The sequence below is a fragment of the Rutidosis leptorrhynchoides genome, chromosome 2, assembly GCF_046630445.1.
Source record: "Rutidosis leptorrhynchoides isolate AG116_Rl617_1_P2 chromosome 2, CSIRO_AGI_Rlap_v1, whole genome shotgun sequence".
Classification (NCBI taxonomy): Eukaryota; Viridiplantae; Streptophyta; class Magnoliopsida; order Asterales; family Asteraceae; genus Rutidosis; species Rutidosis leptorrhynchoides.
The window spans coordinates 612,159,569-612,176,367 of NC_092334.1; the positions used below are offsets into that span (position 1 = coordinate 612,159,569).

General features: G+C 32.7%; 1 protein-coding gene and 1 long non-coding RNA gene across 4 annotated transcripts in view; both read right to left on the reverse strand.

Moving 5' to 3' along the window:
- The window catches only part of LOC139890015 (uncharacterized), a 29,748-nt gene extending 26,753 nt beyond the window's left edge, over window positions 1-2,995 (reverse strand). The window contains exon 1 of the mRNA XM_071872921.1: window positions 2,207-2,995. Coding sequence (XP_071729022.1) covers window positions 2,207-2,995 — 789 coding nt within the window. The remainder of the gene's footprint in view (window positions 1-2,206) is intronic.
- A 4,147-nt stretch (window positions 2,996-7,142) lies between these two features.
- LOC139893491 (uncharacterized) lies at window positions 7,143-10,072 on the reverse strand. Of its 3 annotated transcripts, none has more exons than XR_011774561.1 (6): window positions 9,901-10,072; window positions 9,705-9,770; window positions 8,562-8,649; window positions 8,374-8,427; window positions 8,042-8,098; window positions 7,143-7,785 (listed from the first exon to the last, which is right to left on the reverse strand). It is a non-coding gene; the product is annotated as an uncharacterized lncRNA (long non-coding RNA). The 3 variants fall into 3 exon arrangements; XR_011774563.1 differs by having other exon boundaries at window positions 9,705-9,781; XR_011774562.1 differs by having other exon boundaries at window positions 8,374-9,781.
- Window positions 10,073-16,799: the final 6,727 nt, after the last annotated feature.

Genomic DNA, 16,799 nt, shown 5'->3' on the forward strand with positions numbered 1-16,799 from the left:
CATGCAATATTAGTAGCAATCAAGCTTGATGTTAAACAACGATTATTGTTACCCCGAACATACCCGTAACAATTTTGGCTATCGACCCACTTTGAAATATGCCATATATGGTACTTGTTCTTACTTGAACCAGTAACACTCCACATACATGGAAAAGCTTCTTGGGGACCCTTGTACTTTTTTCCTCTTGTGAAACATTTTATTTGGGTATAGTCTGGCCTTGTATCAGTAATAATAATCTCTCTACTATTCTTTATGTTCCACTTCCGAATAGCGAACATAAATTCGGCTTTACTTTGAAAAGTCATTCCTTCAAAGACTAATTCAGAGGTCTCATTAGACCAAAAAGTAAAATTTGGTTCGTCATCTTCATCGAATGGAAATCGACCTTCATCATCAACTTGCGAATTAAGGAACCCAAACCGTGATATTATTCTTCTCGTTTGTTTAGTTCCTATGATTGTCTCCTCCTCATTCACTTCATTTTCCTCATCCTCTTCATTTTCAGAGTCATCTGAAACTTCTTCTTGGATGTTAAATCTCTCTACAGTGTCATTACTTTCTTGTGACATTGCATCATCGGCATCGTCACCTTCCTCTTCCTCCATGGCTTCATCTTCATGGTTGTGAGATGTGGATGGACCTCCGTGTTCATAATGAATGTTTTGTGAGGATTGCATAACACTATGCATCCGACTCACAATACGAGATTCTTGTGTGGGAATGATGCTCGCCAACCTAACTTCGAATTGAGCTTGATATTCTGAATTTCGCTCACCCAAAAAATATATTGTCTCGAAACCATTGTTGTCAAATATTTGATTGTTGTATACTGAACCATTAAACTCATACCAAAGTATGAGTTCCAATGCCCATACCTCTTTTGCAACTCGAACATGTCGGTAGACCATATCAACAAACCAAGAGAAATCAACCTTGTTACAGAGTAGAAAATCATTTTTTGCCGAATTATCTTCACTAATAAGGCATCCATCTTGAAAAGTAACGTCATCACCCCAAAAAAGATGAATAAAAATTGGACGAGATAGAACCATTATTTTAGAATAAGATTAGGAAAATATTTACATTTATGTGAATTGAAGTGTTTGTTAAATGTTCTAAATATTACCGGTTTAAATAAGACACTAAATTATGGGTTCCGAATTTGGTAGAATTGGGTTAGATAAATAATTCTGAAAAGACTGAAAAAAAACGAATCTAGCAGCTTTTTTCAGCTTTAATGAACTCATATTAAAAAGGGACTGGAAGCTAGGGTTCAGGTTAAGGGTTCCGCAATTGGGACATGCGGTACCCCTTATTATTGTGACACGTAATTAAAGTTAGGGTTTGGTGGGACCATCCCGCACTTGGGACATGCGGAACCCCCCAAATAAATTTCTCTCTCCTGACAGACTGCAGGTTGTTGCAGAATTCACAGCATCCCTCATCCCCCAAATGTGGTACCCCCATTTTTTTTACCATCCCGCAACTCCCACATGCGAGTATACGTTTTTCATATAAAAAAAAATTGACCATACGGGTACAATAAAGAGAGTTGGGATAGATACGGTTTTGGCAAAAAATTCTTTTTTTTGTTAGGTTGGTTTTAGGTTTGTTTTTTAGTTGTGAGACTTATTAATGTCAAGCAAAATACTTTGTTTAAAATAATCATATCATTGTTTAATATATCAAATCAAGCTGTTGGTACGTTGGGTCCATTTGGCGGCCATTGTAGTTAACAAAGCCCAAAAACGCTGATTTTCTGTCTCAAAACAATATATAATTTTCAAAAAAAAAAAAAAAAAGGGTATATATGTTGAATAAAACTTTTGATTGGTTGTATACTTCTATTATATGTTTTATGAAAATGCTAACGACGGCTTTAAGGGTTATCGTTAAGATGTTATATAATGTTGTACAAGGTGGTTACTGAATACTTTTTTAATAGCGGTTATCAATATCTACAACAAAATAAAGCGTATCATTTTCCTTATAAAAATATATATATATATGCAACAAATAAGGTAAATGATACAAATTCACCGTACAAAAACCAAAAAGATGCGGATAATTAAATTAAAAGAATATAATCAGAGGCTTCTAAAACATTAATTACTGTTAAAGGATTAAAAATGTACACGCAACAGATTACGTTCAACTTATATACGAAGTAAAATATATCCCAAAATGATTAATTTAAAATTACCTGAGCAATGTCTCCAAGCGTAACCAAGATCGAATCAATTTGGGGTTCCACATAAACGGGACCCGAATCCGACAACAAAGACCATCTTCCCTTCCGAATCTGATAATGCAACCCGACCACATACGGGTAAAGCTTACCCGACCCAACCATTTTCTCCCCAGAACCTTCAGATAACAACATCAACGAACAAACACTAGTCACATCATCAACAAACGGGTTCTGTAACCCCATGGCGCACAATAGCGCTTCCACAACAGTTAAACCAATCTTCTCCATTTCCCGCGTAAACTCGCGTAAATTGGTCAATGACAATTCTGTAGACTCAGTCGAACAGCACGAATCAAGAAACAACGTGTCGTTGTCGTCATCATCATCGTCATCAAATCCAAGTGGCCAGTTTTTGGGAAAGTGTTGGTGTATTTTGTGATGATTAAGTTGGAATATGAAGAGTGAGTCTGACTCGGCTGAGTGAGCGAGTTGGCTGGGTATGGGATGGTTAGTGATTTGAAAGTAACCGAGTTTTGAGATTGAAGAGAGGGTGGCGGGTAGGGTGGAGTTGAGGTCGGTGAAGGGAACAAGTGGTGGTGATATGGTGGTGGCGGTGTTTGTGAGGGAAGAGCGTCGGCGGAGAAGGGTGGGAGTGGTGGAGAGGTTTGGTGGAAGACGGTGGAGAAGGCGGGAAAGGAGATCGGTGGACGGTGACGTGGCAGCGATGGTGGTGGAAGAAGGTGTTGGTGGTGGAGCTGACGTGGCATGGTGGTCGTGGTGATTTTGAGTTGATGAAGTCATGAAGAGAATTTGAATGATAATGATTGTTGAAATTGTTGTTAAGTTGTATGTGTATAGTGTTGTGTTTTTTGGTTAAATACAAGTGATGAATTAAGTAGTAATTAATTGTTGATGGTGATCGACTAATGACGTTTTAACTTTTTTTTTTGAGACCTTTTGTTTTTTTATTTAAGTTACTAATCAATTACCAATTATATATTTACTAGTTAAAGACCCGCGATTTTGCGGGATTTTTGAAAGTTGAAATCATTTATTAATATCATATTATATTGTATTTGGAAGGTGTTGAGTTTATACATGCTTCCTTTAACATCAAACTTGAACAAATTCTTGGATCGGAAGCGGATCCTAAAATTGGTTAATGAATTCGTTTCATTCAAAACTCATGTCATGTATCAATTCACCAACCCATTGCTTCTTTCAATACAAGTAACTAAATTCAATTATATGCATCAAATAATTTGTGATGTTTGAAATGATATAGGTGTAGAGACAAAGCTATGTTATGAATTACTGTTTAATTTTTTACACGACGATAAGCGTCGACAAAACCCAATAGCTCATATTGAAAACAATTAACGCGAATCATATATTAGTCACATTCAACGCGCCATCGTGACTATTAAGTTGATTGTTCGCGGTAATGTTCAGATGATAAAGTTATTGTGCAAAAGCTAGTAGAAGGTAGAACCAAACACAAACTATATTTTACATGTACTGGTTACATTACTTTTAAAAAATCCATTAAATATTCAACATGATTTAAGATTAGTTAAATCATACCTTAAAATGATAGTAAAAATACATCATTTTATACATATTATAAATTTAATTAGTAAAACCAATGTAAACCTAATCTAAACCTTAATCTCATATGATAATATTAGGTAACTCTAATCTAAACCTTAATCTCTATAATTTAAACCATAAAATCAAGACCTTACACCCTAAAATTTAAACCCTACACCTTCAACCATAACCTCTTATAAATTCTTTGAATTAAAAACTAAATCTAAACTCTAACTATAAACCCTAAGCCCTAAAATCTAAATCCTAGAATCTAATCTTAAACCCTAAATCTAAAACCAAAAACCTAAACCTAAACTCTAAACCCTAAAATTCAAACCCTAAACCCTAAATCTAAATCCAAAACTCTAAACCTAAACTCTAAACCCTGCACCCTAAATCTAAACCCTAAACCCTAATATAAACCCTAAAAACACTAAACCCTAAGCCCTAAAATATAAACTCTAAGCCGTAGAATCTAAACTCTAAACCTAAAACCTAAACCCTAAATCTAAATCCAAAACCCTACACCCTAAAATCTAAACCCTAAACTCTAACCTAAACCCTAAACCTAAACTCAAAACCCTAAACCCTAAATCAAAACCTTAAACCCTAACCTAAACTCTAAATCTAAACTCAAAACCCTAAACCTAAACCCTACACCCTAAATCTAAACCCCAAACCCTCAAAACTCAAAACTCTAACCCTAAACCCAAACTCTAAACCCTAAGCCCTAAGATATAAACCTTATACCCTAGAATCTAAACCCTAAACCTAAACCCTACACCCTACAATAACCCTAAATGTAAACCCAAAATCCTACACCCGCGAGAATCTAAACCCTAAACCTAAACTCTAAACCCTAAACTAAACCCTAAACCCTAAATCTAAACCCTAAACCCTAAATCTAAACCCAAACTCTGAATCTTACACCCTAACCTAAACCCTAAAAACTCTAAACCCTAAGCCTAAACCCTAAGCCCTAAAATATAAACCCTAGAATGTAAACCATAAACCCTAAATCTAAACCCAAAACCCTACACCCTAGAATCTAAACCCTAACCTAAACCTTAAACCCTAAATCTAAACCCAAAACCTAAACCCTAAAATCTAAATCCTAAACCCTAACCTAAACCCAAATCTAAACCCAAAACCCTAACCCTAACCCTAAACCCCAAATCTAAACCCAAAACCCTAACCCTACCCTCTAAACCCTGCACCCTAAATCTAAACCCTAAACCCAAACCTAAACCCTAAGCCCTAAAATATAAACCCTAAACCCTAGAATCTAAACCCTAAACTTAAACCCTAAATCTAAACCCAAAACCCTACACCCTAGAATCTAAACCCTAAACCCTAACCTAAACCTTAAACCCTAAATGTAAACTCTGCACCATTTTTCATGAGATTTTGCTTACGCTTGCCGAAAATCGTGGTTTTGCGGCCTATGCTTGATCATTCCAGTGTAAGCATCGCCAAACAGTGGTTAATTTCTAACATTGTTCACCATCAATGTAAGTTATTAGAATGTCACAACAACTGGAAATTATCTGTCGAGATTGTTAAAATACAAAAAGAATTAGGTAGGCAATACTGGTTAAAAAAAAATCAAATGTAATTTGAAGTTTATACCTTTGAAGGTCTTAATAATGCATACGGATACTTGAGATGATGGCTCGGTATCATTCTACCTTCTAGCAACTTCATTTTCATGTCGTGTTTCAACTGAATAGGTTTGCTGGGGCGGAACTTAGTGTATCCCAAAAGGGGTATCCGCCTCACCTGGATTAACGGGAAAAAAAGGTTTACACTAAAAAAAAATTATCAAAAAATAAAGTTTTTTTAGTGTTTACCTCTGCTGACTTTGAAATCTATAAGTTCTATTAAATTCCTAAAATGATGACATCATAAATATGTTTTTTCTTTATTAAAAAAATAAAAAGAAAAAAGATAAATTTAGAGACAATTGGTACATGATGTCATAATTCTTAATTAATTTAAAATTAAATAATTAAAGAAATTTTTTATAAAAGTAATTACTAATCTCACATTTACATTGTACAACCTTTATATAATTTTTGTAATTTAATTTTTCTAAAAAAATTTCAAAGGCACTTAATATTATTACTAATAATTATAATTATTAATAAAAAAATAAATACTCAACTTTGAGCAAACTTTATTATTATTTATTTTTATTATAATAATTATAATTATAATTATTATATTATTAATATTCACATATGGATTCTCTTTACGAAATTAATTACGTTACATATGTATGTGAAAATACATATTTTTATATATTTGTAAAAACAACGACAAATTTTTTAGTCGAACAGGTCATTAAAATAAATGACTTTAGCATTTACATTAGTTAATACTTAAAACATGACATTAAATTGTTTCGTTTAAACAAACCCGTGATTCCACAGGTCATTTCACTAGTATTTATTGAATTTTTACACTCGCCCCATCTGTATCCGGATTCAAGTTCCGTCACTGTAGGTATGATAAATAAAACTTTTTTGAACAATATGCCAATAGCTTACATATGCCAACAACATACATATCTCAACAGCTTACATGTCTTTGAGAGTGAAGATCATTCTCACTGTACCTGGCCTTCAACTTATATATCCAAGATTTAGCTAACGGGTAGTAAATATTATATAGGTATACATCAACATTTTCTTGACGAATATTGCTCAAAAGAGGATTATACACGAATATAAACACGAGACTGAATATCACAAACATTAACGTACACTATGCATTGGGATATCGGTATTTAATACACAACAATCTTCAACCCACACCTTAATCCAATGAAAAATTTAACATTTGAGAGTAAATTAAGATTTTACGTCTATGTTTTTGGCTTCTAACTCAAAGTTTTCAGGCACATTCAATTTCAAGAGATACTTGACCACCTCAGCACACTTATGACCGGCAACAACATGAAGGGATGTATTTGCCATCTGCAATCACACACACAAACCAACAACAACTGATATGATGTTGCTAATAAAAAATTACTACACCATGTGTTAAGATTTGGTGTCATATAAAGCTTGAATACATTGGCATATGTCTAATGTTGGTAATAAAAAAGACCATAATACTGAGCCAAATAAAAATTAATCCTTCGTGGTAGTGAATCTGCATTAACGAAGCATGCACATATTAACGAATCAGTTTTTCAGAAGGTTTTGCTCATGTACATAAACATATGTTCTCATCCATTTGACCATTTCCAACAACCCTTAATTCTTTATTTTTACTTTCCAACAGGTTTGAAATAAACCGTAGCCCGAAATAACAATTTCAAGTAATTTGACTAATAACCTTCTACGTCAGACAAGCTGCATAAAAAACACACTTGTAAATTCAACATTTAAAATGAAAAGCCAGACACATCATGATTGTTAAACTGTATGACTTCACATAGTCTCATTCGAACCACTTCACAAAATGACCGACTTACCACATTATGACTTCTGGAATTATCTTAAAATATTCTAGCATTCATTTCCTTCCATAATGTATAAACAACAACAGCAAACACCAATCTTCTAACAACACTCCAAATAGTTTTATTACATATTGTTGCTTATTTCAATCAAATATCCAAGTAATAAACAATCAAATATATGCACCATGCCAGGCAGCAACAAAAAATGTAAACACGTAAAGTGTCATCAAGTGGTTATAGCTCATTCCATTTTTTAATTGCAGTACATACTTTTTTAATGCGTTTTAGCCTACTCCCAGTTTTAGAAGAAAAATGCAATTATCTTCCAATTTGGGGGAGTATTCTGAACACTATAATACATCATAAATGCAAAACTTCAAGCACACAAAAAACAACAAAACACACTTATGAATTGGAGACAATAAACGAAATACTTACTCGAAACGTGATTAAAAACATCAGCAGCAGACTCGCCTTCCTTTTCAGCAATTATTGATGGTTCAATGATCTCGTGATTATGATTATCCATCTGAAGTAGCGTTTTTGATTATCGATTGCAACAAAAATCAAAGAGTCGTATTAGGGTAGAAACAAAAACCCACAATCAATATAGCTTGAAATGTAAAAAAAAATCTAAGAGTAGTATTGGAGTTTTAACAAACAATAATATAAAGTTGTTCTTTTCAGCAATCAGATAAACATATGGCGAATCTTGAGGATTCAAATTGATTGCTAAATTCAAATGCTACAATAAATCTGGAAGTTGTACAAAAACTCAAATATACCATGATAATTACAAAGAATGCACATATTGATCAGGATCATCTTCAGACTCTGAATAACTACAAAGCATGCAAGTCAAACAGCTACATATTATTCATTTACATATGAATGGATCAATCCTCATAATGGATCAATTCTCATAATGTTACAATGTCATATTGCTCAAACAAACACTAAAAAGGTAAAAATGTCAACCATGCTTCTTAGTTGTGTGCAAATATAAGTGTACAAGTAACCGAATAATGCCATATAGCTTGTAAAGTAGATATAGTAAAGTAGAATTTGTTGATGAAGTATTGTTATATAGCTTGTAACCGAATATATCTTTCTTTACCAAAACTTGAATCGGCAGTTAACGATGCAACCTTTTCCAATAATTGATTTTTCTCTGTTTCAAGATGACATAATTTAGCCTCGATATCGGATGAAGTTATGTTATCTTTATTGAGAATAGCTACTTTGTAAAGCTGAAGTAGGGACTTAATGGTTAAGCAATTTCAGAGATTAAACTAAACAATTTACCTCGAATCTGTAAGATGAACGATTGATTTGAACGCCGAATACGACTCAAACGATCCTTGCAATGACTATCGTTGTAGAAGATATATACCTGAATCATATTTAAATTTGTTAAGTAATATTCAAATTCGATCAGAGTAAACAACACGTGTCTTGCAAATCAGATTATAACAAAATATAGGCCGAATATGAAAAACATACAAGGAAAAATTAAGTAAATAAAGAAACTGGACAATCAGTTCATTGTTAGTAACAGAAATTCTCATTCTCGTAACCTAATTTAACAAATACAGCAAACTATTATATTATGAGGTTAAGAAACAATTGAGTACTGTTAAATAACAAATATAAATCACAGAGTTTACTTTCATAAATTGAACAAGGATTATGAAAACTAACCAATTGAATCACCAACAGATAAGATTTTTAACACTATTTTTTCTTTTGAAATCCATGGTAGATTTTTAACTGATGCATCACTAAATATCATGAATCGTGATATAATCATACAGTTGGGTAAGTGATGCAAATAATGGCCAACATCATAATGTTTCATGTAACATATTAAGATACAAGATAAATATAATTTCAACAAACCCACATCTTATAATCCTTAGATCAACAATAAAAACACAAACTTTATATATCAGACATAAGTAAAAATAGGTAAACCACCTCTGGGCTCTGTACCTGTGCTTTAACAGTTAACATCAAGATTAAGTTAATGAAGCATACAAATCAAAGAAACTAATGATAAAAAAAACAGTCCCAATAAAGTTAAACAAACACTTGCTATGTATAAATCAATAAATCGTCACATTTAAATAGAATATACAAAGTAATCTCACGTACCGTATTGAAATAGAACCATCGATTATTTAAATCAATTGTTCATAAAACGATTATGAATTGAAGATCGTTTGGGAAAATCAGATTCATAGAGTCGTGATTATGTACCCTGATTTTGCAAAACGAAATTGAAAGCTTCGCTAACTAATGGAATAGAATAAAAGGTTTTCTGGAATGGATAGCTGATTTAGGGTTCACCGTCTATTTCTAATAGACTCCGTATTACAATTGCAAAAGAAACTACATCCAACATCAAAACCCTAAACTAATAAATCGTTGTACAAAAGGTACACTTACAATACGAAGCAGAACTACGTCACCGTAATTGCCTATTGAAATCGAAATAGAATCGTCAAAAATTATCTGCAAAGTATCTAAGAAAAAGTCAATAGAATTTACTGTAATAAAAAATTCATCTAACAACAATTGAGGTAAAATCGAGAAAAAAAAATTGATAAACAATCAGTACAACTCAAAATAGATTGAAAAATACTGGAATCAATCGAAATATCAGCTAAGTATTATCCATCATGAAGCTTGGATTCAACACAAGGCTTTTGTTCTTGATTTTGAGGCGATTTTATAGAACCCTAATGTTATTATCATTAAAAGAAACATATTTCAACACCCCTAATCTGATGCAAATTAACAATTACAGAATCAAAACAAATTTTCTAATTTAATGGTAATTAAGTGAGTTTTGAAAACATTTATTAGCCACTCTTTTAATGAATACTAGTTAAAGACCCGCGATTTCGCGGGGTTTTTGAAATGATCGAATTTGATAGAATATTTGTTAGGTTGATTAAAAAGCAAACAATATTAGATAAACCACAAAAGGTTGGAGTATGATATATTCAATAACATAAATAGACCCATAATACGTTGCACATATGTAACTATCAAATGATTCTAATAAGAAATGAATATGAGTAAAAATACATACGAAGCTGAAATTTTTTAAGGATTTACTTTATCATGGATGGAAATACTAAATAGATACATATATAACTATTTCATTAGAATGAACGTCACAAGAATTGACCTATTATATAGACTCACGAATTTGCGGAGATTTTTTTGGGATGAATCGCCATTGATTTGTATGAATCACTATATCTTGTATAATATTTGTTAGGTTTATAATAATAAATTGATTCAGTTGTAATATTAGTGTTACCTGATTTATAATCAATGTAGGTTTTTTGAATCCAAAAATAATACATATAAAATAAAATTGAAAGTCTAACACTGTAAAAAAAGCTAACATCCATTTCTCTAAGAAAAGACCCGCGAATTCGCGGGATTGGTTAAAATAAATTGTTGCCATAAAGTAAACAGATCACATATGATAATATTAGGTAATCCTAACCTAAACCCTAAACACTATAATCTAAACCATAAAATCTAAACCTTACACCCTAAAATCTAAACTCTACACCTTAAACCCTAAACTCTTCTAAATCCTTTGATTTAAAAACTAAATCTAAACTCTAACCCTAAACCCTAAACCCTAAATCCTAAACTCTAAAATCTAAACCCTGGAATCTAAACCCTAAACCCTAACCTAAACCCTAAATCTAAACTTAAAACCCTAAACCTAAACTAAACCCTAAACCCTAAATCTAAACCCCAAACCTTAACCTAAACCCTAACCTAAACCCTAACCTAAACCCTAAATCTAAACCCAAAACTCTAAACCTAAACTCTAAACCCTACACCCTAAACCCTAAATCCAAACCCTAAACCCTAACTTAAACGCTAAATCTAAACCCTACACCCTAAATCTAAACCCTAAACCCTAACCTAACTCCTAAAAACTCTAAACCCTAACCCTAAACCCTAAGCCCTAAAATATAAACCCTAGACCCTAGAATCTAAACCCTAAAATATAAACCCTAAACACTAGAATCTAAACCTTAAACCTAAACCTAAACCCAAAACCCTACACCCTATAATCTAAACCCTAAACCCTAACCTAAACCCTAAATCTAAACCCCAAACCCTAAACCTAAATTCTAAACCCTAAAATGTAAACCCTAAACCCTAAATCTAACCCCTAAACCCTATCCTAAACCTTAAACACTAAATCTAAACCCTAAACCTAAACCCTAAACGCTAAATCTAAACCCTAAACCTAAACCCTAAAATATAAACCCTAAACCCTAGAATCTAAACCCTAAACCTAAACTTAAACCCTAAACCTAAACCCAAAACCCTACACCCTATAATCTAAACCCTAAACCCTAACCTAAACCCTAAATCTAAACCAAAACCCTAAACAAATTAATACCTACATGTAAAAGCATGTCTATTTATATTTTACAATTTTATGTTATCAAAGTAAAGGTTACACAGACAAACAGCTCTTTTTAAATTGATTATAGCAGGAAGCAGCTAGATCATAGGGTATCCTTTGAAGATACACAAATTTCATTGAAACTCTAAGACCCAAATCTTCGATTGTTGATCAGATTTGAGTTGAGAATTGAGATTTAGGGAGAAAAAAGATTCTCGTGAGTAGGGTAGAATTGTTAAGCTGAAGAACCCTAATAACAAATACGGAGTATTAATCGAGAAGAATATGAAAGGGGATTTATTATTTAAGAAGGGTATTTTAGAGAAGGTGTGTATTTTAACTTGATTTATTACCTAAAATGTTTATTAGTTCTAATACTAAATGCAGAGAATGGATAGAAACAAAATCACATGATGACTATATGACTGCTATCAGCTAGTATAACATTTGTATTCCCTCCTCTGATCCTCCTTTGGAGGATCAAGGGATCAGCTAAGCCCATATTGACCCTTCAAAATCACTTACCTGTTGTTATGTTGTTACCAAAATGAATAAGAAGAATATATATACCCGTTTGAGTGTATGTATTGTACAATTAGCAATAGTCTCCTATTTAGTGTGCATTGATGTTACCTTCGTACATCAGGGATAGGAGGTCAAACATAACTTGTTGATATATAAATTTTTAAAAAAAAACATGTTACAGAAAACTCTAATACCTCAATGTATCATTTGATGAAGGAGAGGTCTCAAACTGCATGATTATGTTTGCCCCATAATCAAACTGGTGTTGCAAATCCAACACATCAGACAATCAATACCCAGAACATACATACAAACCTAAAATGATGTTGTTAACAATAATAATAAGAAATCAACTAAAATACATTTTAATACTATTAGATATACTATGTAAATAAATGAATATCTATAATAGAGTTTTACATTTTAATAAATTATATGTATGTTTTATTTAATTTTTAAATAACTAATGGTACAACGTATTACAATAACGTCACGTCCAGACAAAAGGAATGGTAAAGGCCCCTCGTAGTTGTTTTCAGTTTTTTGATCTCTTGTGTTATTAGTTTGTTGGTGTTATTAGTTTGTTGGGATTCACTTATTGGGTTGTATTTTAGGGTATACTCGTCATTTTGTTTAATTTACTTAGTTTGGTTGTGGTTGCTCATTGTATGACCGTTCTCGTTTTGGCTCGCTTTGAGTTAGCTAAGTTATAGGTTGTTTACTCTTTTCGAACATTAACGATCGTTGGATTGGTGTATCAATTTATAGAAGATGAAGGTATTCTATTTTTAATAGTATTTGTTATTTTAGTAAAAAAACAAAAATTAAGCTAATTTTTAACCCTATTGAGGTACTTGATGCCCCACCAAGTCATAGTGTAGACTTCGCAAAGATTATAGAATCACATATACATTACATTTATCCTTCTTGATCAAAACCAAAGAAAAAAAAAAATACCAAAATTGTCTTTTTCCATCAATAATATTCCAAACCACTATATTGGCAATTCATTTTAAATGATTAATACACAACAAAAGATTTAATAAAACCATATAACTTTAGATGATTAACTTCATGAAAGTAAAATACAAAATTTAATGGGTCAAAATGCTATAAGAGTGTAAGATATATAATCACAAACCCTAACAATTGCTTATGGTTGTCTACCTTCCGTGCCAACATTGGTTCCGTCTTCCATCTGTATATACCTGCAAGCAAATATTATGTGTGATGACTTACCTTCAATCCGGTACTATTAATATTCTAGATTACTAATTCAAGAACCAACCTTGTACATCTCCATTCTCGAGCTCTATCCTTTAAAACCACTGACACAAAGTCATAGTTTATCATTCATGAGAATGGCAATATTATAGCTACATTAAATATTTAGTCAGATAAATAGTTAAACAGTTGCTAATAATAAGGCAGAAATTTAGAAATATTGTAGTTAGTATATAGGGATTATGAATAACACTCATTATAGGTTGTTCAACATAACACCATGCTTATACACTACATATAGTTACAAACCCCAGTCTACACACCGAACCATCCATCAGACCCAAAAACAGTTATTAACACCAACAACTTTTCACCTTCTTACGTACAATGCTTTATTGCTAGATGATTATATGGCATTCATGAAGTAAACCGCCACCTTACTGGCCTTGCAACAATGATATGCGAGAAATTAGAATAAAACAACAATACCCGATCCCACGAATATAGGGTATGGAGGATGCGAGAAATGAGAATTTTGAATTCTGAAAAAAAAAATCATTAAAACTTTTTTTCAAAAGATATACAACTTTTGATGTCTAATGCATATGATGTATAAAAAATAAAAATAAAAAATAAAAATGCATATGATGTATAAGATTATAATATTCTTAAAAAAGAATAAGTTTTGTGTATAGGGGCGAAACATCTCTAATGCAGGAGGGGTGGCTGCCCCACCTAGGTTTTTTTTCCTTCTAATTATCAACTTATACGTGTGGTCAGTGAAGGAAAGTTATGTGTATTTCTTTGACGTAATGTGTCAATTAATCCGTTAACCCGAAACAAATTAAAACTTAATTTATTATATAAACACCAACCCAACTACCTAAATTTCAAACTAATACTCGTTTGACCCATTTGCCTAAATTTTATAGAGCAGAGTAGGTTCTATATTCAAGGCTTAAAGCATAATCATAAAATTTTTATCTTTATGGTCATATACCAATATGATCAAACCCTGAATTTAAAAATAAAAACATATATTTATATATATAGTATAGATGATGAATAACAAAACTTAAAAACATATATTTATATATATATATATTGGTTAAAACTTCTTTTGAAGAGTAACCCGCCCATTTTACCAACTTCAGTGACACAAATATTGGCCTTAGAAGAAGTGACAGTTTAATGCACATATATACAATAGTAGTAATCAATATAGAGATGATTAAGCAGTTACCGCCAACACTATATTGATTTGAGCAAACGACAACAGCTCGAGCATAGACAGGAGGAGAACGGCGGTGGAAGGTGTGATGGGCATGCAAATTTATATCGTGTTAGTCGTCCCACTGTCCAAATCCAGTAATATTAGTTTCTGATCACCTGCACCTGCTACAAGTTCATGCTCAAAATCCCATATGCACAACTTAAATTCTGATATAATATCATTTATGAACGATTTCACCGTCTATCCTCGATTCCAACATCTTATCTAGATCTCGAAACCAGCATGCACAACTTCTAGAAGGTGGTGGGACAAAAGGATTGAAGTTTTTGATGTGTCCGTTTTTAGAGAAGTGTGTTTGTATTTATGTGTCAACGATTAAAAACGAATCTGGTGAAGATATCAGGCAAACGACATATAGAAGATATTTAAAATTATATTATTTTTGTTTATAAAGATTCTTTTGTTTGGATACGGACCTTTTCCACAAAATCCTCCAAGCCTATGAACAACAGCTTTAACACTTAAAGCCGCTACAAGGACTAAAATTGCAATCCGAGCCCCGAATGGATGGATCAGCATATGTCCTATTGCATACAAATAAATGAATAGGTAAATAACACATGTAGATCGAATATTAATAGAAATATAGGTATATTGTTACCTGTATATTGTTATTAAAAATATGAACGTATGCACACAATTCCATTGCTCGACTTCTAAATCAGCATCTGGTCCCGTTCACATATCTCTCCATATCCACCGGGTTACACAAGTAATTAAATCGACGAATGGGGTTGATTCTCATACTTGTATATGCTAACTGAAGCATCTCATATTTGTGTATGTGGCCCGATAATCTTCACCACAATGGTAGAAGATAAATGATACAAATGAGAAGATGATGACCTGAGAAAAAACTAGGTGTTATGATGCAGAAGCTCAGAGTGATCTTTCAATTAGTGCTCGCGAGCCGAGACCCATGTGCACCATCGCTAGATTCTTCCTGCTTGCAACAACTTTCACCGGGTGCCTTCTTTAGAAGAGACCCTTTGACAAATACAATACTATTGCTAGGGAGTGTTATGGTTCCATTAGGTAAAAGCAGAAGAAGCTCATTTGAAAAATTCACAATCTCGAAAATCTGCACACAAAACTAAACATATTACTAATTCACATTGTTCTTAAACGTTGAGTGCTTAAGCCTGAAAGTGATCCTTATTAACTACCTGCTCTATGGTGGTCTACTCAAGGCACGGTGACACAAACATTGTAGCAACAAGACCCGAACCCGCAAAAAAATATAAAATCATCCTCATACCCGGCCCTACACACGAATACCGGGACTCGAACCCGGCCCAAAAGTGTCGGGTTTCGGGTTTACCCACTGGGTACGGGTCTTTTTGCCATCTCTAATATTCATATTTTTCAATTTCATTACAGCCCTACTTTAAACAAAACAGCTACTGAGTTCGTGTTACAATCTACAGATACAGACAACACAAGTAGCTACACACCTCAACACACGGGTAAGTAACTACCCATTAAATAGAAAACACGTGCTCAATTATACAACTATTCAGTTTTTTTTTTTTTTTTTTTTTTTTTTTTTGTAAAATACGAAAACTTTATGGTAGCATGCTCAATTATACAACTATTCAGTTATAACACATAATCTACAAAGTAATCATGGTAGCATGACAACATAGACAGTTACTCGTTATACAAGTTTCAACCATGAACACATGTAATACCTCCTAAAAATTGCAACAATTCATTCTCACATCAAATAGCTGTGACAAAAGAGGAAACCGTATTACGTAGTTACAAACTTACGATTTATACTAAAGCAGGAGAGAATGCTAATTAATCAGCGTGCTCAAATTTATTTGAATAAAAGTTGGACAATTGAACATATGAATCAGTTGCAGGATAACGTAATGTCACACGACAAATCTATTAGCAAGTAAAAAATATTTAGTTTAGAATGTAACGGGTTCAAATGTTTCAACAGACCAAACGGGTTTAAAGTTTCCATAGCGCATTTTGAATGCTTCAAACCTCCTAAACCATAGTATAAAGAATGTTAGACTATTATTAGAACTCGATAACT